Genomic DNA, 26,879 nt, shown 5'->3' with positions numbered 1-26,879 from the left:
GTTACCTAATGTCATTTGTAATGTAATCTATGGACTAGGTATGTTGGATTTTACTATGACTTTTTACCTAATCTTTTCACATATCTGCTATGCTTATCATAATAACCATGCAATCTCTTTTGATGCAAGCATTAATGTTTTTTTTTTTTTTTTTAAAAGCCGGGTAGAAGCCCCTAAGTATATATCCACCTTAAGATGCTAAGAATGAAAACCTGAAAATTGTTAAAGGGGTTGTCCGGTGACAACAAGTTAACTTAACTTGCTGATTGATAGAGGTCTCAGTGATGGGACCCCCAAAGATCATGAGAACGATGGTGTGTTGTACCCCCATTGTACCTCAGTTACGCATGTGGGCGGCTGCTCTATACATCTCTATGGCGCTGATGAATATAGGCAAGTATGGCACTAGCCGAAACCACTCCCCGTTCTTGTGATCTGTGGGAGTCCCATCACTAAGACGCCCACCGGTCAGCAAGTTAGTCTCTAACCTGTGAATAGGATTGTCCTAATGCGGGAAATACCTGCTAATTATGACAATCTATCTTGTCTTGCATCGTCAAGCAGTTAACATCCAGAACCAGGCCACAACTCCTTTTATTAACTTTTGGAGCCTGCCTCTGCAATGTACAGGGCTGCCAGCCAATTGGACAGCCTTCAAAGAAAAACATGCAATCGGTAACGAGCACACATAGTTTTGCATTTAATCAATGCAAAACAGCAGCTGCTCATTACTGTCTGCATATGTTTCTATGGAAACGCATATGCGATCGGGTTGAGAATTGCTCACGGGGGTTTGCCTTCCACTTCGAAACGCCATGTGTGAACACAACCTTAGTGTCATTTCTCCTGTCTCCATGTCAGCCATTACTTAAATAACACACTCTCTGGAGCTGCGGGTGAACTACAACATTATGGACACATCAGTTTCAAGCGTTGACTGCATTAACATATTGCAGAGGTAGCATTATGTTGCAATGTCATTCGGAGTTTGCTATGGGTTCATGTAAAGCGTCCCCAAGAGTAGACTACTGTACTTAGGTTTCCAGGCTAAATCTCCTTCAACAGTTAAAGTGTCAGTCTCAGATTTCTCTATTTTAGCCACTGATGCTACCATGACTCCCAAGTATGTCCAGTACAATTTTTTTTAGCTTAAAACAGTGTGTGCACAAGTTAGTATAGTTTAATGGGGACTTGTTATTAGGCTTATTAGTGAAAATCTGGTGAAAGGTTCCCTTTAAAGTGGCTGACAAATATTCCGTCTAAATGTTTATGTGTAGTGTGTGCCACAGAACCCTTCTGTGATGCTAGCAACACATCCCCTCTCCTACAAATCACTTTTAATCCTTTTGCACCACCATTAGCTCTCTTAAAATTTATTTAAAAACAGAACCATTTCAGGATTAGTAAAGTAGCAGAATTAAAAAGTAGCACATGGGAATCTAGTGTTGTACTCAATGGGGCTCATTTACTTACCCGTTCCTGTCGCGATCCAGCGGCGCGTTCTACGACGAGGATTCGGGTCTTCCGGAGCATTCACTAAGGTCGTGCGCCCGATGTCCTTCAGGTGTCGCTGCTGCGCCGAGGTCCGCCGGAGTTCACCATCCTATTCCTGGTGCATGTAAGTGTGTTTTTTTTAAATAGCACGATTTTTCTGAATCCATCGGATTTTCCGACGGCCACGTCCCCCGTTTGGAAAACCCGGCAGAAAAACATGATTCGGACCCTTAGTAAATGTGCCCCTATGAAGAGTGGCACACAGCTACTGGTTTTCAAGATGACAATTCTTTTAGGGAAATTTGGAGCTGTATGCCCACATGAAATACAAGTCACCAGAATCCTCAGGAAATCTACTGTGCTAGGTGTTGTATAGTGCAAAGGAAGGGGAGCAGCAAGGATTTCTTGTGCTGATCTATGACTTGCTAAAAAAGCTCCCTTTCAGACACAGTGCGGCAGTCCAATTCTTTGAAATTAAATATTAAAAAGAGGCAAGGGCAGAGAAGAGCAGATTAAGTGAAATCACTTCTAATTACTCTCATTGGATCCCATGACTCCTGACAATTCTGGTTGTAATATGTATAGGCGGTAGTGTTATAACACTATATAATCTTGTACACCCAATGTCCAGGCTCTCACCCCTGCCTTTTGTAGGCTACATTTAAAAGATATCCATAGTATTTACTCACCGTCATGATATTCAAAGGCAAACCTGCTCATTTTCTGTGTAAGTGTCATTAAAGCCCTAAGAGACACAAATATAAATGTCACTTTGCCTCTATGAAGCATTTGTAAAACTGTAATACATGATTTATTAAGACTTACACTGTAAAGTCAAGCTCATCTACAAAAGGGTTTGCATATCGTCGAACATGAAAGAATGTGAGATAAACCATGGTTATTAGCAATGTGTATCTGTAAACAGAAGCAAACGAACATAGTTACAAATCCCCATCAATTGTAAATTATTCAGTCATAATACAGTTTCCAGTTATAGGACATGATCACATAAATGCTGTATGGTTATAAAGTATCAGTATGGGTAACTGTATAATATTCCTTACCATCAAGCAACCTAAACTTGATTTTAAAGGATTAAAATTTTGACCGAGCAAAGACAAAAGACATATTTTTATAAAATTGAGGAAGCATAACAAAATACTAAAAAATTACTCCAATCTTAAGATGCTATTAAATGGACAAAATAATGGGCTCATTATTTAAAGCAAGTGTATATGGGAACATTTGGGTCTACAGGCAGTGAGTACAATGTGATAAAAGCAACAATAAACAGAATTAGTCACTAGAAAATAACCTATTATTTTGTATTATCTTAAACATTTTAAAAGACGTAACAGTGCAAAGGCCAACACTGCGCCTCTAAGATCCCGCTGCGCTGACCACGGCATTTAATGGGTTTAAGGCCCCTTCTACGTTTTTCACACGCATGTTCTTTTGACGCGCAGAACTTGTAATCAATGGGCTTTTTTAGACTTGCAATTGTTTTTACGCACACGCGCGCTTTTTTTAACTCACATTTAAATCTCAGCATGCTTTACTTTTGCAAGTCACGCGTGTGAAAAACGCACCATACAAGTCAAGAGACGGATCAAAAACGCATTGTACTCTGAAACACATGCAAGTGCAATGCGTTTTTCATGCATCAATTGCCATAGAAAAGATAGTGCTCAGTCCTGAGTCTTTTTCACACGCGTTATCTGTGTGTGAAAAACAAATTGAAAACGCACATGAAAAACTGAGACACTGAACAAACTCTGACTGAAAACTGATTGACATAAATGTCAGTTTTTCACTGCCCAAATTGATTAATTAAAGCCGGGCCAGCATCAGCTCTGCCTCTGATATATTGGATGCCGAGCGTTAAAGCCCGGCGCTCTGCATCCGATATATCGAGCACAGAGTGCTAACAGGTTAACGCTGTATGTACAAGAAAACTTGTAGACTTGAAGACAAACTACCTCATGCAATAGAAGGGAGATCAATATCTAGGAAGTAGAATAAAAGTTTTACATGGTCTATAAATTAGGAATTATTTATTTTATAGTAACATAAGGGTATGAAAATGGCCACTATTTCTAAGCTTATTGACTTTATGGTGTTTATTCAGCCCAGGACATATACAAGGAATCATAAAAACAATATTAATAAAATTAATAGTCAGACAAAAGTGCTTGCTGTTTGAAAAAGTAAAAAATATCTAACAACTCCTATTCATGAGTTGTCTTTAAACTCACATTTGAATTCTTCTGGGGTCAACCATAAAAAGCATAAGATAACATAAGATAACCTCTCCAACCAGAAATAATGTGAGCCTGTAGAGTAAAAAGATAAGAAAAAACAAGTTTTGAATTTGATGAAATATTATGTTACACAAGCTAGCAAAATTACCGACATTGAACCATATTTCCAGGTTCAGAATAATAATGATCTATGGGAACAGAGCTGAGCTACAGTTTCCAGGGCAAACACTACACAGATAACAGAGCTAAAATCTATTCAGGAGCTGGAGGAATAAGCAGAGCTGTGGGTGCCCTGAGCGTTGGACTCTCACCAGTCTGATATTGGTAACTTATCCTTCGCTTGTGTATTACATCAAACATCAATTTTAAGGCTATTTGCATCAGATTATACAGCTTTGGAGCCCGGATCAGATGACCTTCCTCTACAAATTATTTATCAATAATTAGCAGAATTTTTTTACTGATACACAGGTCTAAATGAAAGTGGAGTTCTACATGACCAAGAGATCTAATAGACGGAGGCCAGCTTGGTCAACCATATGAGCATCAGTTAAAAATGTGCTAACTTGCAGTGCAAACTTAGCAAAAAGCTAAAAATAAGGTATGAGCAGGGTTGGAATTTAGTATGCTTTGCATATACAGTATATGATGTGGGGGGGGGGTAACATTTTTCTAAGACATTCCTTACTATAAGATGCAACCCAAGTCAGCAAAAAAATAAAAAATATATTTGACACCAATTACAAATTCAAATTACAATGTGATCACGCACACACAAGCACAGAACAACTGCATACACATACACACAAAGCTCCACCACATAGATTCATTCACTCACTTGCACACATAGCTTTGTTACATCCATTCACACACCCAAACATAGCTCTGCTACATCTATCCACTCACACAGCCATGCTACATGCTTAGTTTCACACGTATAGTGCAGCTATATCCATCCATTTACACATACCTCTGCTACATCCATGCATTACAGTGATGAAGCATGTAATCAGTCACATCCATCTGACAACACACTAAAGTCATGCAGACATAACTTATGTCAGGATGGCAGGGAGAGAGAGGGAGCAGCGGCTGCTCTCTCAGAAGAGTCTCAGGGAGGTCTGGCAGTGCTGGATCCTCAGGACTTCGGAGTATAAGACACGGGCACTTTTTAGTGAAATTTTCTCTAGCTAAAAAGTGTGTCTTAAAAGTCTGAAAATATTGGAAGCTATGCGTTTACTGGTGGAGTTTAAGTTTATGTAGGCCTTTACCATATATACACGAATACAAAAATGTGCTGAAAAAACTAAACTCAGCTTATACCCAAGTCTATAAAAAAATGAATACTCAACCTTTCCGATGCCCCCCGCAGGTCCTCCTCTTCATTACTGTCGGCCGCCGGTCACAGGTCCTTGCGGGGTGGCTACTGCCCACACTATGACGTCAGTTGACGCTGACATTATAGTATGTGCGCAGTCAGCGTGCAAGGACCTGTGACTGGCCACTGTCAGCAATGAAGGGGACGTCAGAAAGGTGAGTATTGAGGTTTTATTTTGTGCTAGGCATACTGGGGGCAAGGGCTGGCTATATACTAAGGGGCATATCCTGGGGGGGCAATGGCTGGCTATATACTGAGGGTCATATGCTGGCTGGCTATATACTGGGGGGGCATGGGCTGCCAGGATAAATTGGGTGGTATGGGCTGGCAGACTATATACTGGGGGACATGGGCTGGCAGGCTATATACAGGGGGGGTATGGGCTGGCAGGCTATGTACCCTTTGGCCTTCCCCTGATCTGCCCAGTGTCAGTTCATCATGTTTGCGGGTAAGTGTGCAATAGCAATATGAATTTTTGAATACTGGATGGTACCTCCAGTTTGTGTATAGTTTACTCTCCACTGCACTATTGCCACTTTATCCCCTTCTTACCTTGGTCTCACATTTGACTGCATTGTTAATACTGCTAAACATACTACTAGGACCCTGGGCTAATAGGGGTGGCCAGTGGTCTTCTGTGCTGCCCTATTTTCCATCTGGGGCTACTTGTGTCTCCCACATACTGTATTCATACTTTCCCATTTGAGGGATATACATGTTGAATTTGTGTATTTGCTTTCAATAAAGAGTATTATTTTATGCTAACAAGTGTTGTTTGCCGCTCTGGTTCTTTGTGGTTTTCAGTATATACAGGGGGGGGGGGGGGTATGGGCTGGCAGGCTATATACTGGGTGGAATGTGTAGGCAGGCTATATATTGGGGGGCATGTACTGGCAGGCTATATACTGCTTGGCTTTATGCTGGAGGCATGGGCAGGCAGGCTATACATTGGGGGGCATGAGCTGGCTGGCTATATACTGGGAGGAATGGGCTGGCCAGCTATATACTGGGAGGTATGGGCTGGCTGGCTATATACTGGGAGGTATGGGCTAGCTGGCTATATACTGGGAGGTATGGGCTAGCTGGCTATATACTGGGAGGTATGGGCTAGCTGGCTATATACTGGGAGGCATGGGCTGGCAGGCTATAAATTGGGGGCATGAGCTGGCTATATACTGAGGGCATGGGCTGGCTGGCTATATACTGGGAGGTATGGGCTGGCCGGTTATATACTGGGAGGTATGGGCTGGCTATATACTAGGAGGTAATGGGCTAGCTGGCTATATTCTTTGTGAAAAACACAGTGCTGAAAAAACTAAACTCGGCTTATACCCGAGTATATAAAAAAATGAATACTCAACCTTTCCGATGCCCCCCGCAGGTCCTCCTCTTCATTACTGTCGGCAGCCGTTCACAGGTCCTTGCGAGCTGGCTGCTGCCCACACTATGACGTCAGTTGACGCTGACATTATAGTATGTGCGCAGTCAGCGTGCAAGGACCTGTGACTGGCCACTGTCAGCAATGAAGGGGACGTCAGAAAGGTGAGTATTGAGGTTTTATTTTGTGCTAGGCATACTGGGGGCAAGGGCTGGCTATATACTAAGGGGCATATCCTGGGGGGCAATGGCTGGCTATATACTGAGGGTCATATGCTGGCTGGCTATATACTGGGGGGGCATGGGCTGCCAGGATAAATTGGGTGGTATGGGCTGGCAGACTATATGCTGGGGGACATGGGCTGGCAGGCTATATACAGGGGGGGTATGGGCTGGCAGGCTATGTACCCTTTGGCCTTCCCCTGATCTGCCCAGTGTCAGTTCATCATGTTTGCGGGTAAGTGTGCAATAGCAATATGAATTTTTGAATACTGGATGGTACCTCCAGTTTGTGTATAGTTTACTCTCCACTGCACTATTGCCACTTTATCCCCTTCTTACCTTGGTCTCACATTTGACTGCATTGTTAATACTGCTAAACATACTACTAGGACCCTGGGCTAATAGGGGTGACCAGTGGTCTTCTGTGCTGCCCTATTTTCCATCTGGGGCTACTTGTGTCTCCCACATACTGTATTCATACTTTCCCATTTGAGGGATATACATGTTGAATTTGTGTATTTGCTTTCAATAAAGAGTATTATTTTATGCTAACAAGTGTTGTTTGCCGCTCTGGTTCTTTGTGGTTTTCAGTATATACAGGGGGGGGGGGGGGTATAAGCTGGCAGGCTATATACTGGGTGGAATGTCTAGGCAGGCTATATACTGAGGGGGCATGGGCTGGCAGGCTATATACTGGGGTGCATGGGCTGGCAGGCTATTTACTGGGGGCCATGGGCTGGCAGGCTATATACTGAAGGGGTATGGGCTGGCACGCTATATACTGGGGGGAATGTGTAGGCAGGCTATATATTGGGGGGCATGTACTGGCAGGCTATATACTGCTTGGCTTTATGCTGGAGGCATGGGCAGGCAGGCTATACATTGGGGGGCATGAGCTGGCTGGCTATATACTGGGAGGAATGGGCTGGCCAGCTATATACTGGGAGGTATGGGCTGGCTGGCTATATACTGGGAGGTATGGGCTAGCTGGCTATATACTGGGAGGTATGGGCTAGCTGGCTATATACTGGGAGGTATGGGCTAGCTGGCTATATACTGGGAGGCATGGGCTGGCAGGCTATAAATTGGGGGCATGAGCTGGCTATATACTGAGGGCATGGGCTGGCTGGCTATATACTGGGAGGTATGGGCTGGCCGGTTATATACTGGGAGGTATGGGCTGGCTATATACTAGGAGGTATGGGCTAGCTGGCTATATTCTTTGTGAAAAACACAGTGCTGAAAAAACTAAACTCGGCTTATACCCGAGTATATAAAAAAATGAATACTCAACCTTTCCGATGCCCCCCGCAGGTCCTCCTCTTCATTACTGTCGGCAGCCGGTCACAGGTCCTTGCGAGCTGGCTGCTGCCCACACTATGACGTCAGTTGACGCTGACATTATAGTATGTGCGCAGTCAGCGTGCAAGGACCTGTGACTGGCCACTGTCAGCAATGAAGGGGACGTCAGAAAGGTGAGTATTGAGGTTTTATTTTGTGCTAGGCATACTGGGGGCAAGGGCTGGCTATATACTAAGGGGCATATCCTGGGGGGCAATCGCTGGCTATATACTGAGGGTCATATGCTGGCTGGCTATATACTGGGGGGGCATGGGCTGCCAGGATAAATTGGGTGGTATGGGCTGGCAGACTATATGCTGGGGGACATGGGCTGGCAGGCTATATACAGGGGGGGTATGGGCTGGCAGGCTATGTACCCTTTGGCCTTCCCCTGATCTGCCCAGTGTCAGTTCATCATGTTTGCGGGTAAGTGTGCAATAGCAATATGAATTTTTGAATACTGGATGGTACCTCCAGTTTGTGTATAGTTTACTCTCCACTGCACTATTGCCACTTTATCCCCTTCTTACCTTGGTCTCACATTTGACTGCATTGTTAATACTGCTAAACAGGGCCGGATTAAGGTTGGTGGGGGCCCCTGGGCGCAAAATTTTGGTGGGGGCCCCCCATTAAATGTAGTCCAGACAGGGAACAGAAATCGCTATGCAAAGGCCCCCCGCAATAACTATATACAGCCCCCTATAACTATATATATCTCCCAGTAATCACTATATACAGCCCCCCAGTAATCACGATATACAGCTCCCCAGCAATCACTGTATACAGCCCCCCCAGCAATCACTGTATACAGCTCTCCAGCAATCACTATATACAGCTTCCCCAGCTATCACTATATACAGCTCCCCAGCAATCACTAAATACAGTTCCCCAGCAATCACCATATACAGCTTCCCCAGCAACCACTATATACAGCTCCCCCAGTAATCACTATATACAGCTCCCCTAGCAACCACTGTATACAGCTCCCCCAGCAATCAATATATACAGCTCCCCCAGCAATCACTATATACATCTCCCCTAGCAACCACTGTATACAGCTCCCCCAGCAATCACTATATACATCTCCCCCAGCAATCACTGTATACAGCTCCCCCAGCAATCACTATATACAGCTCCCCCAGCAATCACTATATACAGCTCCCCCAGCAATCACTGTATACAGCTTCCAGTAATCACTATATACAGCTCCCCCAGCAATCACTATATACATCTCCCCTAGCAACCACTGTATACAGCTCCCCCAGCAATCACTGTATACAGCTCCCCCAGCAACCACTGTATACAGCTCCCCCAGCAATCACTATATACAGCTCCCCCAGCAATCACTATATATAGCTCCCCCAGCAATCACTATATACATCTCCCCTAGCAACCACTGTATACAGCTCCCCCAGCAATCACTATATACATCTCCCCTAGCAACCACTGTATACAGCTCCCCCAGCAATCAATATATACAGCTCCCCCAGCAATCACTGTATACAGCTCCCCCAGTAATCACTATATACAGCTCCCCCAGCAATCACTGTATACAGCTCCCCAGCAATCACTAAATACAGTTCCCCAGCAATCACTATATACAGCTCCCCCAGCAATCACTGTATACAGCTCCCCCAGCAATCACTATATACAGCTCCCCCAGCAATCACTATATACAGCTCCCCCAGCAATCACTATATACAGACCCCCAGTAATCACTATATATAGCTCCCCCAGCAATCAGTATACACAGCTCCCCAGCAATCACTGTATACAGCCCCCCCAGCAATCACTGTATATAGCTCCCCCAGCAATCACTATATACAGCTCCCCCAGCAATCACTATATACAGCTCCCCATCAATCAGTATATACAGCTCCCCCAGCAATCACTTTATACAGTTCCTAGCAATCACTATATACAGCTCCCCCTGCAATCAATACATACAGCTCCCCCAGCAATCACTATATACAGCTCCCCCAGCAATCACTACATACAGCTCCCCCAGCAATCACTGTATACAGCTCCCGCAGCAATCACTATATACAGCTCCCCATCAATCAGTATATACAGCTCCCCCAGCAATCACTTTATACAGTTCCTAGCAATCACTATATACAGCTCCCCCAGTAATCAATACATACAGCTCCCCCAGCAATCACTATATACAGCTTCCAGTAATCACTATATACAGCTCCCCCAGCAATCACTATATACATCTCCCCTAGCAACCACTGTATACAGCTCCCCCAGCAATCACTATATACAGCTCCCCCAGCAACCACTGCATACAGCTCCCCCAGCAATCACTATATACAGCTCCCCCAGCAATCACTGTATACAGCTTCCAGTAATCACTATATACATCTCCCCTAGCAACCACTGTATACAGCTCCCCCAGCAATCAATATATACAGCTCCCCCAGCAATCACTGTATACAGCCCCCCAGTAATCACTGCATACAGCTCCCAGCAATCACTATATATAGCCCCCAGCAATCACTGTATACAGCTTCCAGTAATCACTGTATACATCCCCCAACAATCACTATATACAGCTCCCAGTAATCAATATATACAGCTCCCAGTAATCACTATATACAGTCCCCAGCAATCATTATACACAGCCCCCCAGCAATCACTATATACAGTCCCCCAGCAATCACTATATACAGTCCCCCAGCAATCACTATATACATCCCCCAGCAATCACTATATACAGTCCCCCAGCAATCACTATATACAGTCCCCCAGCAATCACTATATACAGTCCCCCAGCAATCACTATATACAGACCCCCAGCAATCACTATATGCAGCCCCCAGTAATCACTGTATACAGCTTCCAGTAATCACTATATACATCCCCCAACAATCACTATATACAGCTCCCCGAGCAATCACTGTATACAGCTCGCTCAGCAATCACTATATACATCCCCTAACAATCACTATATACAGCTCCCAGTAATCATTTTATACAGTCCCCAGCAATCATTATATAAAGTCCCCAGCAATCATTATATACAGCTCCCCACCAATCACCATATACAGTCCCCCAGCAATCACTGTATACAGCTCCCCCAGCAACCACTATATACAGCCCCCCTGTAATCACTATATAAAGCACCCCAGCAATCATTGTATACAGCTCTCAGTAATCTATATATACAGCCCCCAGTAATCCCTGTATACATCTCCCCCAGCAATCAGTATATACAGCCCCCAGTAATCACTATATACAGCTCCCCCAGCAATCACTATATACAGCTTCCCCAGCAATCACTGTATACAGCTCCCCAGCAATCACTATATACATCTCCCGGCAATCACTGTATACAGCTCCCTCAGCAACCACTATATACAACCCCCTAACAATCACTATATACAGCTCCCCCAGCAATCACTATATACAAACCCCCTAACAATAACTATACACAGCCCCTAGTAATCACTATATGCACCCCCAGCATTAACTATATAAAGTCACCATATAAAAACTATATACAGACCCCATAATAACTATATGCACCCCCTATAATAACTAACTATATACAGTTCGCCTATTATAACTATATACACCACTCTATAATAACTAACTATATACAGTTCCCCTATTATAACTATATACACAACACCTCCTATAACAATATACCCCATAATAACTATATACCCCCTATAATAACTATATGCACCCCCTAAAATAACTATATACACAACACCTCCTATAATAACTAACTATATACAGTTCCCCTATTATAACTATATACACCACACCTCCTATAATAACTATCTACTCCCTATAATAACTATATACACCACCCTATAATAACTATATACACCACCCTATAATAACTAACTATATACAGTACCCCTATTATAACTATATACACAACACCTCCTATAATAACTAACTATATACCCCCATAACTATATGCACCCCTATAATAACTATATACACAACACCTCCTATAATAACTATCTACTCCCTATAATAACTATATAACCCCTATAATACCTATATACACCACCCTATAATACCTATATACACCACCCTATAATACCTATATACACCACCCTATAATAACTATATGCACCACCCTATAATACCTATATACACCACCCTATAATAACTATATGCACCACCCTATAATACCTATATACACCACCCTATAATAACTATATGCACCACCCTATAATACCTATATACACCACCCTATAATAACTATATGCACCACCCTATAATACCTATATACACCACCCTATAATACCTATATACACCACCCTATAATAACTATATGCACCCCCCTATAATAACTATATACACCACCCTATAATACCTATATACACCACCCTATAATACCTATATACACCACCCTATAATACCTATATACACCACCCTATAATAACTATATGCACCCCCCTATAATAACTATATACACCACCCTAAAATAACTAACAATATACAGTTCCCCTATTATAACTATATACACAACACCTCCTATAATAACTATCTACCCCCTATAACTATATACACCACCCTATAATAACTATATACACCTCCTATAATAACTATATACACCTCCTATAACTAACTATATACCCCCCAATAATAACTATATACATAACACCTTTTATAATAACTAACTATATACCCCACCAATGATAACTATATACAGTTATATACAGTTTATTTTATAAATAAAATTGTACATCACCTTCCTCCGTTCCCCCGATGCGTGCCGTCCTCGTCCTCTTCCCTCGCGGTTATCTTCGGAGGTGTGCCAAGATGGCGGCGCCCTGCTAGCAGCCGGCGCAGTGGCATCACACACGGCGTCGGAGCCGTGACGTCACACACGGCGTCGGCGCCGTGAACACAGGGCGCCGCCATCTTGATTTTACACGGATCGGCAAATGGCAGAGCAGGGAACTTATTGTTCCCTGGCTCTGCCATAGCATTAAGTGTTAGTATGCCCCGGTACTTAGTGCGGTAGTAAGCCCGGACCCAAATACACAGTGGGCGAATCGGGCGGTCATTTGACCGTTCGAATCGCCCACATTTGGTGGAGGCCCCTTTAAGAGCAAAGTGGTGGGGGCCCCGGGGCTCGCGCCCCGTGCGCCCCCCCTATGATCCGGCCCTGCTGCTAAACATACTACTAGGACCCTGGGCTAATAGGGGTGGCCAGTGGTCTTCTGTGCTGCCTTATTTTCCATCTGGGGCTACTTGTGTCTCCCACATACTGTATTCATACTTTCCCATTTGAGGGATATACATGTTGAATTTGTGTATTTGCTTTCCATAAAGAGTATTATTTTATGCTAACAAGTGTTGTTTGCCGCTCTGGTTCTTTGTGGTTTTCAGTATATACAGGGGGGGGGGGGTATGGGCTGGCAGGCTATATACTGGGTGGAATGTCTAGGCAGGCTATATACTGAGGGGGCATGGGCTGGCAGGCTATATACTGGGGTGCATGGGCTGGCAGGCTATTTACTGGGGGCCATGGGCTGGCAGGCTATATACTGAAGGGGTATGGGCTGGCACGCTATATACTGGGGGGAATGTGTAGGCAGGCTATATATTGGGGGGCATGTACTGGCAGGCTATATACTGCTTGGCTTTATGCTGGAGGCATAGGCAGGCAGGCTATACATTGGGGGGCATGAGCTGGCTGGCTATATACTGAGAGGAATGGGCTGGCCGGCTATATACTGGGAGGTATGGGCTGGCTGGCTATATACTGGGAGGTATGGGCTAGCTGGCTATATACTGGGAGGTATGGGCTAGCTCGCTATATACTGGGAGGTATGGGCTAGCTGGCTATATACTGGGAGGCATGGGCTGGCAGGCTATAAATTGGGGGCATGAGCTGGCTATATACTGAGGGCATGGGCTGGCTGGCTATATACTGGGAGGTATGGGCTGGCCGGCTATATACTGGGAGGTATGGGCTGGCCGGCTATATACTGGGAGGTATGGGCTGGCTATATACTAGGAGGTATGGGCGAGCTGGCTATATTCTTTGTGAAAAACACAGTGCTGAAAAGCTTATACCCGAGTATATAAAAAAATTAATACTCAACCTTTCCGATGCCCCCCGCAGGTCCTCCTCTTCATTACTGTCGGCAGCCGGTCACAGGTCCTTGCGAGCTGGCTGCTGCCCACACTATGACGTCAGTTGACACTGACATCATAGTATGTGCGCAATCAGCACGCAAGGACCTGTGACTGGCTACTGTCAGCAATGAAGAGGGGGACCTGAAAGGTGAGTATTGAGGTTTTATTTTGTGCTAGGCATACTGGGGGCAAGGGCTGGCTATATACCGAGGGTCATATGCTGGCTGGCTTTATACTGGGGGGGGGCATGGGGTGGCAGGATATATACTGGGGGGCATGGGCTGACAGGCTATATACTGGGGGGCATGGGCTGGCAGGCTATATACTGGGGGGCATGGGCTGGCAGGCCATATACTGGGGGGAATGGGCTGGCAGGCCATATACTGGGGGGAATGTGTAGGCAGGCTATATACTGAGGGGGCATGGGCTGGCCGGCTATATACTGGGAGGTATATATTCTGCCACAGGTCATTGATATGAGCTCTGAGCTGTTATTGGTTACTATAGGCAATGAGTATAATACACCTTATGAGTGAGGTAAGATGTGAAGTAATATGTGAGGTGATATGAGGTAGCCAGTGAGTGTGAGTGAGAGACAGAGAGACAGGTGGGGAGAGTGAGTGACAGAGAGACAGCCAATGAGTGTGAGTGAGTGACAGAGAGACAGCCAATGAGTGTGAGTCAGTGAGAGACAGATGGCGAGAGTGAAAGACAGGCAGGGAGAGTAAGTTACAGAGAGACAGGAGGGAAGAGTGAGTGAGAGACAGACAGGGAGAGTCACTGAGAGACACGCAGGGAGAGTCACTGAGAGACAGGCAGGGAGAGTGAGTGAGTGACAGACAGGGAGAACTAGATGCATAGATAGATATATATATTATTTTTTTGTTAAGCAATTCTATGTTGTTATTACTAAGTGCAGTTATTTATTATCCTGGGCAATGCCGGGATCTACAGCTAGTACATTATAAAAACCAATAAATAAAGTGTGACTCCAATGAGTTTGCATGACTAAATGTATCTATTGCATGATTCAACCACAGAAATCATCACGGTAAGGCAATGTTAAAAACCTTATATTTATGTGAATAGTCGGAAACATATTAGTGCTTTAAAGCTTGCCAACCCACCCTAGGCTTATACTTGAGTCAATAGGTTTTCTTATAGGTTTTTTGTGTTTGATTAGGTACCTCGGTCTGCATATACTCAAGTCTGCTTATACTTGAGTATATACGGTACTACACCAGAAAAATAAACAGCTCAACTACAGTGCCAATTTAGAAGCAGAAGTTTAAAAGGCTAGGGAGGAGTCAACAACTTGTCCATGTCAGAATAACTATATGCACCACATTTATTAAGGATTTTGGATCATTTTCATGGCCTCAGGAAATGGGAGTGTGGCCTAACCCAGGCACCGGAAAATTCAGTCTGTGCACCAGAAAATTCTGACCTTAACTATACCAACTAATAACTGGTTTAATGTACAACAGAATAAGTCTAACTGCACTGATTTATTCACCGACACTTTTACTACGTCTCCCTAAATGTGTCTGGCACAGTACAACACCTAGCTGGAATTAAAGACATTGGGGAAGATTTATCATGTGAGTCTGAGAGTAGAACTGTTCTAGTTGCCCATCCAACCAATCAGAGCTCAGCTTTCATTTTCCAACAGCTGTGTATAAAATTATAGCTGAGCTCTGATTGGTTTCCACGGGCAACTAGATCAGTTTTACCTCAGACACTTCTGATAAATCTCTCCCATTATCTAGAATTTATCATCAAACAGGCATATGTTAGCCTTAAAACAAACAACTTAAGAGTAATCTTTTTTGTACATAGTTCTTTACTGCTATGGAGCATGAGGATTAGTATTATATTGATATCTTACCATCCAAAGCAGTAGACTGAAAGACAGATTCCAAGGAAAGTGGCAACACCATGTCTGACTTTTGGTCCATACTGAGAAGGCGACAGGCAGTAACGAAACAAAAATGCCAAAACAAGAGCAGAGAGCTGACCAGTCAAAAAAAGACGCTGAAAAAAATAAAAAACATTGTAATTGCATGTGTATAGCCACAATTTAGTCGGATTTCTAAGAAATACTACAGTCATCAGAAACAAACGCATATAGGATGATTTACCAGTTAAAAGGGTTGTTCCATTTCAGCTAATAAATACTGTTGTTTGTGTCATGAGTAGTTATACAATTTACTGATATACTTTCCAAATCAATTCCTTGTGGTTTTCTAGATCTCTGCTTGTTGTCATTCAATAGGAAGCTTCCTGTGGATGAATACTTATAAAAAATATGTCCACGGTCACACAGCTGCACGGCTCGATAGCAGAGAAAAGCAGACTTGATGTCCACTTTCAGGTTCAGCTGCCCGACCCAGACGTTTTACCAGCCGAACAGTCAATCCCGCAGATGGACACCTCTAGCAACCAGTCCGTGCACCAGAAATTCAGTCCGTGTGCAAGAAAACTTCAGCCAGAAACTAGAACAACTAATAACTCATCTGAGACTACATTGTACGCCGGGCATATATCGGCGCCGGGGAGGAGCAGGGGATGAGCATTGCATTGCGTACTCCTAAGTATGAAAAAGTTATTGGAGTCAGAATATGGTAAAATTAATAATTTTTTTCTGGTACAAAATGTTTTAACACCTAATAAAACCTATATAAATTTGGTATCGTACCTGTCATCGTACCGAACCAAAGAATATATTAGAGATTCCATTTGGAATGTACAGTGAAAGACATAAAAACAGAGCCCACAAGAAATTGGGGCAAATGCGGGTTCTTGTTGATTTTCCAGCATTTTGAATTTTATTTCCACTTCCCAGTTTATATATTCCCAGAAATATAAAATACTGTCACTAGGAAATACAATTTGTTACACAGAAAACAAGCCCTCATACAGCTCTGTAACAAAAAAATGAAAAAGTTATTGATTTTTGGAAACGGGGAGCGATTAACAAAAAGTAAAATGAAAAAAGCCCATCAGTGTCAAGGGGTTAAAATGCCCTGATGCCACATGATAAAAAGTTTACAAATTCTCTGGGAATGTGGTACCTGAGGCCAAATTCACACGTGGCATTTTGGTTGCGTTTGGAAACGCAATCGAAAGGCTCCACTCGTGATCACATATATTGGTAACGTTGTGTTTCCAACACATTAACTAAATGCGAAATAAATGCAATCTTACCTCAACGAGCGATCGCAGTTGGAGCCTTTGGATTGCACCAAAATTCCATGTGTGAACGTAGCTCCAGGGGCTCTACAAACAAGTCTACAAAAGCTCAATGGCTCCTTCCCTTACGCACCCAGCTATGTGCCCAGACAGTGGGTTACATCCACATGTGGGGTGTCCTCTTACTTGGAGGAAACTGCACAATATATTCGTAGCAGCAATTTCTATTTTTTGTTCAGTTTATATGGGTACATTTTAAGGCTAAATGAATGTATTAATGATAAATATAAGTGAATTCCAAATCAAGTTCAAAGTTCTGTAAAATATATAAAGGATTTACAAGCTTCCTGCTGTTTTGAATAGTTTGAGGGGAAAAGTTAATAGAATGGGGTAATATGTGAGGGTTTCTATTAACAGAACTTCCAAAACCCCTATAGAAATGAAATTATCCTTAAAGGGGTTTTCCCACAAACAAAAGTTAGGCCCTATCCACAGGAAAACGAGGGATTCGATGGGGTCCCACGTACCTCCTTCGGACCCCTCATCGCTCCATCAGACTGATGGAGCACCTTTGCTGAGGAGCAGGCAAAATTAAAGACTGAACCCAAAGTATATAAAGAAGTCAGTGAAACGTGGCGGAGGATTTTCATGGTTTGGGGAATGTTTTCCGCTCATACAGCTACATGGCAGAGTGTATCAGAATATTTTTCTTACTCAATCAGCCAGCAATATTAACGCAGGGCAATGCCCCCTGTTACACAGCAAAATGGGTAAAGCTGGCCATTTCAAAACATTATTATGAACATCACTTTTTTGGCAAAATAAAGGTTTTATGTTGGTATACGGTACTTTGGTAAAACACTGTTCTAGTGGCATGGTGTACCCCTTACATAAAATCCATCAAATGTTGATCAATGCAGATTACATTATTTCTGAAAAAAAAAAGTAATCATACATTGTTCTATAATTTTGCCCTCCATATATATTTATATTAATATACCTGCCAAATATGTAAGAATTATTTGAGGATCTAATGTGTGTGTGATAGCAGATGTCTGGGGATAACATCCAACATAAAAGATTAAGTCTTCCACCACCAATATATGGCTTGTTTTAGTATGTTTCCATGGAACACATAGTTGTATATAGAAGCTTTAGATTAATAGTTGATTTAAATGGTAAAAACTATGTACCGTGTTGTACATAGCAACTGCGCTATAATTAACGTGATGATTATCTTCTGAATGAACTGCAGGAGAGCAAAGTGGACATCATGAATTCAACTGTTGACTGTGTTAAAGTGGTTGTCCAGCAACAAAAAGTTTTCTCCTACCCTTTGATTGGTGAGGATCACAGTGGTAGGGTTAATTTAGGGGCGTAATATTGTAATCAATACAGAGAAAACTTTACATGGCACTTGATGTGGTGTGAAACCTCTTTAAGGATGTCAAGGGACACACTCTGTAATCAGCCTGTCTGTGACTACTCTACATTGGCATCTCCTTAAATTGGGTCATTCTTTTATATCCATTTGCAGTCATATTTTGTTTCCTTCTCCTGCATAGCATATGTATTTTATTATTTTAAGAGGCCAATACCAAAATCCAACATCTTGAATTGATAAAACCAGATACAGAGAATAGAACTAAATATCTGATATGCTTACATTTAACTCAATAGTCAATATTGGGCTTTAGTGCTTAACATGACCTATATAGGTCTATCTTTTAAATTACCGTCTTACCTGCTGTATTTAAGGCACAATCCAACTTCATGCAAGAATGCATATACCATTCCCTATCATATATACCTTAACTTTTACATGCAAAATCATTTATTAAAAATTTCTAATAAGGTAGAGTTAAAAAACAATACGAAGAATAACTGAATCAATGTTACATCGCATCATTAGATATTTGTAGCCCTGTAATAAAGGTAGAGTGTTTGAAGGTGCTTGTTTGTACTCGATATAAACTTTAGACGTAGCTACAGGTCCGAAGTCTTTGGACAGTGCTGCAGTTTTCTACTGCTCCTGCACTAGCTGCAGGAGCAGGACCCAGTCTCCAGGTGTCAGAGACACCCAGAGACCCTAGGGAGAAGGGAGATGTGGTTTGTTACCGCTTCTCCCTTCTCCGCTCCTCACAGCATTGCGCTGAAGTAGCTATAGACTCTAAAGGGGTTTATCAGAGCTGCTGGGTCTAATTAGACCCGGTCCAGCTCTGATCAGCACCAGGGACAGGTGGTGGTTTTCCCCCTGTAAATGAGGCTCTTATAGATGCCTCAGTTACAGGGGAAAAACTTGTAAAACAAAAGGAATAAAGAAAAAAATTAAAATGTCCCCTAGGGGTCTTTTAAGACCTCATGGGGGACATATTAAGTAAAAACATACATACACACAAAATATGACTTAATATTCATAAAAAATAAAAAGGACATTTTTAAAAATATTTTATTATGTTTTAACCTAGATCTATGTGTCCCGAGAAAAACAGAGCAAAAAATGTTAAGGTAGCATACCAAAAAAGAAAAGTTATGGCCCTTAAACTGCTGCTTACGAATATTCGCTAAAAATGGCTGGTCACTAGAGCCTTTTCAAGCCGAGTCACTAAGGGGCTAATGTATGGCTAAATGCCCATGATGGCTATATTGATCATCTAGGTTGGGTTCAACGCATTGTTAGTTCTATCTTTCTGTTCCATTACAGAAACAGGAAATAGAAAATGATGGGCCACAGAAGCTGTTGTATTACTGACACCAGGGAGCCATAATGCAGCACTAACTTTAGTCTAAGCCTTAGGCCTTGTGCACACAACAATGTGCAGTTTGCAGGCCATAAATGGCTGTAATTGGCCATGTGCCGCTGTGTTTGGCCCATAGTGCATTCACACCTCGCAGATGACTTTCCGCGATGCAATGTGGGCAGGAATAGATCTTGCTCTACAATTTGTGGTCAAAGGGGCCGTGAGAAAAAACGCAGTTTGTGCAGTTAGCTCATGTTCACAAATTACACAAGGTTTTACTCATCTAATTGTAAATAGTAAGAACAATGCATACTCAATCACCTCTCTAATTACAGCAACTAGGACACAAGGGTCAGGAAGTCCAGTTCTTAAGATAGATGTAGGACCTACATTCTTGAAAAATGTAAGGCATATTCATAGAACAGTCTGTGATATGAATAGCATATGTGCTTTCCCAAGGTACTAGGTCACCATTTTCTCCTGCTCTCTAAATGACCTTTGTATAACAATTTAGATGAAAGTGATTATGATACGCAGCAAAGTGTGATAAGCTCTTAACTACAACCACTAGCATATAAGGCTAAGGTCAAATTTTGGTTTAATAATCAAACATCTCATAGAAATTCTATTACAAATAAACTTTAATGTTACTGCTGGATTTAAAGGCCAGTAGTTTAGAGCAGAACCGAACTTTAAAGAACAACTGTAAAGTATAAAAACTTTTGCCTAACTCTGCACTAAGCAATTCTCTAATTGACTCTAATTAGCTATCTGCAGGTGTTTAGCTGCTAGCAGAGGATTTATCTTGCCCCCTGCCTTCTCTCCATTTGCCATGCTTTCTGGTAAACCGTATATGGGTAGTAGCTACGGGTGTCAATTTTCTGGATTTGCTGCACAGCCACCAATCTGGCCATATGACCGGATTGTGCTGGCCAAAAAATTCTCTGCAATTTATTTTCAAACAAGGGATTTATACATCACCACATTTCTATAAATTCAACGTCCATGGCAACGTATGACGAGTATAGTGTCCCGCTGTCCGTGGGGTTACATGGAATGAACAGGTGTGAACAGCGACGTTTCGGAGGTGACTCCTCCTTCCTAGATTTTTTCCCCAGCCAATTTGCATCAGATTGGCTTCCTTTCTATTCCTCCCTTTGACTTCTATTGGTCAATGGGTAACTGAAAACCGCTCTAACTAGGACATGTTCTACTTATTGTTGGTACGTATGCTCAGCCTGATAAATAGCAGACATGTACATTCTAGCAGTCATGAGCTTTTGCCCATGTACTCATTCACACATCTGTGTTTATTCTTCACTATGTTAGCTGCGATTTCCATAAATAGCATAGTGACCCTTGTCCAAATGGCTATTTTACGTGTCCTTTTTTTCAGTGTAAGAAAAACGGATGTTCATACAATACTGACACAAAAAGGACTGAAAACGGGTGTTTTTTTGTGGTTATAAAATGGCCACGCCTGTATGAATGAGCTTGAAGGTCCCAAGCCCCTTTCAGAATTAGGCTACGGCTGCTCATCACTGAATTGTGGTGTTACAAGACAAGGAAGCCTTGTCCTGACCAGTGTGATATTGCAGAAAGGAATAGCTGTGTCCAGGATATGATGTGAGGTCCCTCCTCTCCACGCTGGAGGATGACTGAATTCCTGACAGCCTGAGTAACAGAGGCCCAGATGCCTGTCAGTATGAGTATAACCATACAATGATAGCATTGGACACACGCTGGAGAACTTAAATGTTCTGTGCATGACTGCGGAGCAAAACTTTTCTAGCTCAGTCACATTCCTGTCATGTTTTCTTTCTGCCTGTAGCAAAAACACGAGGAAGAGTTTATTTGTAAATGTGCTGAGCAGCCCTTGCCTCTCCTGCAGGAGATAATACTGAGGAGAGCACAGACACCAGCAGTGCTGAGACTTTCCTTTTCAGCTGCATTGAAGGAAAGTCTCCGCAAGAATTTTAGACTGCTGAATAAAGTCCCTGGCAGTCTGAATGATCCAAAGGCAGGTCCTGGCTGTATTAACCACAAGGGGGCGTACATTATCAGCCTTGGGAGCCGGGACGTAAACCTGAGTGTCTCCGGCTCTTTAGCATGGTTTATAAAAGTGTTTTTAGTAAAATCTCTCTCTTCCATTGTTTAACAAAAACAGTTTCTGAAATAAACCATCATAATGAGTAAAAATGTTTGAGGAATCTACCGTCAGTATATCTGATGGTAGATGTCCTTTAATGAGATTCCTACAAGTAAGGGTGGCCAGGTCCTTGTTACCCTAGGTCAGTGATGGCGAACCTTTTAGAGACCGAGTGCCCAAACTACAACCAAAATCCACTTATTTACCCTGATGTGCCAATGTGCCATTTTAAACAGTAACTTGTTGCTACCTGTTCTTCCACTTCTTTAATTGTATCGGCCACCTGATGCCACCAATACAGTTGAATCAAGGTGGGCAAATTCAGACTCTCATTGTAGCTTCTCTCCAGGGTCTCTCTGTTTAGAAAAAATGATGGGTCCAGCAGGAGCACTTCCAAAGATAATGCACTTCTTTCAACAACTTCACACTTATCAAGTAGTTCCAAACAGTCAATGAAGTGTCACTGTAAAATATTGCTGTGCGCAGCATCTCATAAGTTGCCTAGGACAGCAGGAAGATTTAATGGATTTCTTCCTGTTTGGTGAACTCTGTTCTGGGCTGATAGCCTGAGTGCCCACAGAAAGCGCTCTGAGTGCCACCTCTGGCACCAGTTCGCCATCACTGCCCTAGGTGGAGTACTAAAATGTCTGGTGCCCTATCCATATGTGCATAATAATTCAACTGAGGAAGCAATGCTTCATGCCCTGTATCCCCAGCCAGTGGACACTAGCCTCGGTCCTGAAAAAAACACAGGAAATTAAAATCATAAGCATAGTGCAGATTGAAGAAGAGTGAACTCTCATTAACATATACCCTTCACTATACCCTCGGACAAGCCCTATCGCAATACCTCAGTGGGAGCCAAAATCCCAAATGAATGTGAGGCAATTGTGTTAGGCGCCATACCAATTAGAGCCAAAACTTTCATGAGCACATAAAATTTTAAATTTAAATTGCAAGGCCACTTTCACACGAAAGTGTGAAAACCACTGAATGCAACTCATACCATAACAGTGCGGTACGGTTGTGTACGTTCCCATGCCTTTTAATGGGCAATACATCCATCCATTTTTATGGACATATTTCCCACCGTGCCATACCATATTGGGGGGAAAAGATAGAGCACACTCTATCTTCTCCGTGAGAACATGTGTGCCGCACTTCTTTCACCCTCCACTCCAGTGCGCTGCCATCATGTGAAAGGAGCCTTAACCCCTTAAAGGCAAGTTTCTTATATGTACTCAGCACAACAAAATAACACATTCTCTTTGTTCTTCAATTCTTCATTGTTATTAACAAAAATGCAGCATTTCACAGATATAAGTCTCTATCAGTCCTGCTGTACACAATTTCAGTTGCCTCTAGATCCAACCCTGTATTCTGACGTTTGTCACTTTATATGGTTATAACTTTCGAACACTATTACATTTAAAGCGATTCTGAGATTTTTTTTCTTACGTTTTGTACTTCATTTTAGTGGTAACATTTTGGTTTTGGTATATTTAAGTTTTGCGTTTATTTACAAAATCATTATGTTTTCAGGCAGATCTATTTACCACCTAAATTAGTTGCTGTATAACATTTCCTATATGTCTACTTTACATTTTTATAATTTTTGAAACGTCTGAATAATTTATTTTGATGTGCGGCTTACAAATCGAATAACGGTTTTCTGTATGTTTCCGATTGTTTGGAACATCTGGAAAACAGCTTGTTCGGAGAAGACAAGGTGAGCGATACCACCAGACTTGTCTCATGTCAACTGTGTGGAGTTGCTTCTCAGCCAAGGGAATTGGCTCTCTAACAGTCTTGCCTAAAAACACATCCATGAATAAAGAATGGTACCAGAATGTCCTCCAAGAGCAACTTCTCCCAACCTTCCAAGAGCAGTTTGGTGATCAACAATGCCTTTTCCAGCATGATGGAGCACCTTGCCATAAAGCAAAGGTGATAATTAAATGGCTCAGGGTACAAAACATAGAGATTTTGGGTCCATGGCCTGGAAACTCCTAAGATCTTCATCCCATTGAGAACTTGTGGTCAATCATCAAGAGACGGGAGGACAAACAAAAACCAACATATTGTGACAAAATGCAAGCATTGATTGTGCAAGAATGGACTGCTATCAGTCAGGATTTGGTCCAGAAGTTGATTGAGAGCATGCAATGGAGAACTGCAGAGGTCCTGAAGAAGAAGGGTCAACACTGCAAATATTGACTTGCTGCATTAACTCATTCTAACTGTCAATAAAAGCTTTTGTTACTCATAATATGATTGCACTTATATTTCTGTATGTGATAAAAACATCTGACAAACACACATAAACCAACAGATCATGTGAAAATATATTATTTGTGTCATTCTCAAAACTTATGGCCATGACTGTATTAACCTTTTTGTGTTCACTGCATAGCCTAATAATCATGTTATCTTTATCCTATGGGTCAGTATGGTTACTTAAAATACTTAAATATACGTTTTCCTAAATTTGCTACATAAAACTTAAACTCTGGAAAAAAATCTATCATTTTTTCATCACCGTCTGCCAAGTGGCATAACTGCTTGATGGCTTATTTTTTTGTGGGACATGTTGTACTTTGCAACTATATGATTCTGAAGTACATATGTTTGTGATCACTTTTTATTGCATTTTTTGTGGGATGAAATAGGTAAAAATCATAATTTTTGGTGTTTATTTTACTATTCTATTTCTTCCACCATGGGACATGGACAAGCAATAAGATGATTGCTTGTTCAAGAGAATACCCTGAAATACTGATGTATTGCAGGGTATTAGTGATGTCAGCCTATGCACACTGTGCCTTTAAGATCTTGCCACAGACAGGATCTTACAGGTACTGCCTGAGGACAGCAATGGGATCCTGATCGGACATCAGGGCTGCCATGACAGCAATCGGCACCCTCCACGATGACGGTGTATTCCAATGCCACCCCAGCTCCAATTTATCGGACACTGAGCATTAAGAGGTTAATGCCCACTGTGTATTTTTCTTGCTCCCTGTTTATTTTTCATTTGGTCCAGTCCTATTGAAATAAATTGAAATCCATAGAAAATGAAAGAAAACTGGTCAATTATGTAAATGACTCAAATATAGGCCTCAGATCACATGATGTTTCCTATCAACTGAACGCACTCCATTGTAAAGCGTGTGTAATCCGTGTGTAGTCCGTTGTTGAGTTCTGTTGCTAGGATACATGATGTGACCTGAGGCCTATATTTGAGTCATTTACATGATTGACCAGTCTTCTTTCATCTTCTAGATCTGCAAGGACAGATGGCATATGGATGTCACATGGAGCGTGTTTTTGGTGAGGTACTGATTGTATATGGGACACATACTGAACACAAATACTAAAACTTTACGTTCTGTATAAAAAGCCCTAAAGATCCAGCTCTTCCAGCTCCTGAACGGCTCCCTATGTGATTACATAGAGAGGTAGTCAGCCATCCACCCCCCCCCCCCTCTCCACTTTGAACCTGCAATTTTGGGGTTGAAGGGGGCGTGACCAGAAAATAAATAAGCGAAGAGCCAAATCCCATGGTTCACGAAGGACCCATCACTCGGACATATCGGCTATAGTCACAGGGAAGTGGTGGAAGTGCAGGCGAAGGGGCAGATGAGGAGTTAAATGGGGAGATCGCCTCCTATTCCGTTCAAAAACACGTGTCGCAGCAGAGCCGTGACATGAGGAGGCGGCGGCTCTGCTTGTGTGATACAAGGATGCGGGACGGGATGTTTCCCGAGACGGTGCGGCGGGCACAGCCGCTATGAGGGGCGGGGGGCCACGTGTGGTAGGAGCCGTTACCGGCCGCGCTCAGCTGCATCAGCCCGTGGGAGCAGCCCTTAGGACCTCTTCTTACATCTGTCAGGAGGAAGAAGGAAGGGCCGAGCTCTCATCTCGATGCTGGCTGCTCCCTTTCTAGTTAACTCCTTGCTCTCCCAGCGCTGCCTCCTTTCCTGATTAACCCTTGCTCTCACAACCTCCCCCTCTTCTACCCCGCGTTACAGGCTACACCAACACTGCCTCCACAACTTAACCGCACTTAACTTAATGTGAACTGAGCCATACATGCATCCGCTTATTGATTACTATGAACACACGCGGGTCCCTCACTCACACTCCGCCTTTACACACCTGTTCTATGGGAAGGTTCCTGAGCATCTGCCTCATGACATGCAGCGGGGCCGCCCCAGGCTCCCCGGCTTCCTTCATACTCTCTCCCCTCCGACTGTACTACTAAGCCTCTTCCTGAGTGATGTCCTACTCCACACCCGCTCCTCACTGACACTTTACCTACTACACACCCACCCACATTACCACACCCGAAAAGCTGCCAGGCTGCACCTTACACTGTCAATGGAGGGAGGGCACCTCAAGTATTGGCAATAAGAACAGCAGAAGATATGCCATCTGGGGCACTAAAACAAAGTTATCTATAGAGTCGCCCCTCTTCACAGTTTCGCTTGGAATAGCTGAGGATTGTGTTTGCCAACCATCACGGATTGTCCCAGAAGTTGTAAGAATCTGCCATCTGCATCCTGTAGAGCAGTGCTCCCCAAATCACTGGGCTGCGGGCCAATGCCAGC

At 42.9% G+C, this 26,879-nt stretch overlaps 1 protein-coding gene across 2 annotated transcripts in view; it reads right to left on the bottom strand.

Annotated features, from left to right (window-relative positions):
* The window catches only part of LOC140118724 (lysophospholipid acyltransferase 2-like), a 49,068-nt gene extending 22,505 nt beyond the window's left edge, over positions 1-26,563 (bottom strand). Inside the window, exons 1-5 of one of the 2 annotated variants that reach the window (XM_072136978.1) lie at positions 26,428-26,563; positions 16,076-16,221; positions 3,750-3,827; positions 2,320-2,409; positions 2,184-2,239 (exon numbers count right to left, since the gene is read on the bottom strand). In XM_072136978.1, coding sequence (XP_071993079.1) covers positions 2,184-2,239; positions 2,320-2,409; positions 3,750-3,827; positions 16,076-16,221; positions 26,428-26,505 — 448 coding nt within the window. In that variant the 5' untranslated portion in view covers positions 26,506-26,563. Of the gene's footprint in view, positions 1-2,183; positions 2,240-2,319; positions 2,410-3,749; positions 3,828-16,075; positions 16,222-16,328; positions 16,898-26,427 lie in introns of those variants that run through there. The other variant, XM_072136979.1, reaches the window with a different exon arrangement.
* Positions 26,564-26,879: the final 316 nt, after the last annotated feature.

The sequence above is a fragment of the Engystomops pustulosus genome, chromosome 2 (assembly GCF_040894005.1).
Source record: "Engystomops pustulosus chromosome 2, aEngPut4.maternal, whole genome shotgun sequence".
In the NCBI taxonomy this organism is placed as follows: Eukaryota; Metazoa; Chordata; class Amphibia; order Anura; family Leptodactylidae; genus Engystomops; species Engystomops pustulosus.
Note: the sequence above shows the minus strand (reverse complement) of the source record. Positions and strands in the feature narration are given on the sequence as shown.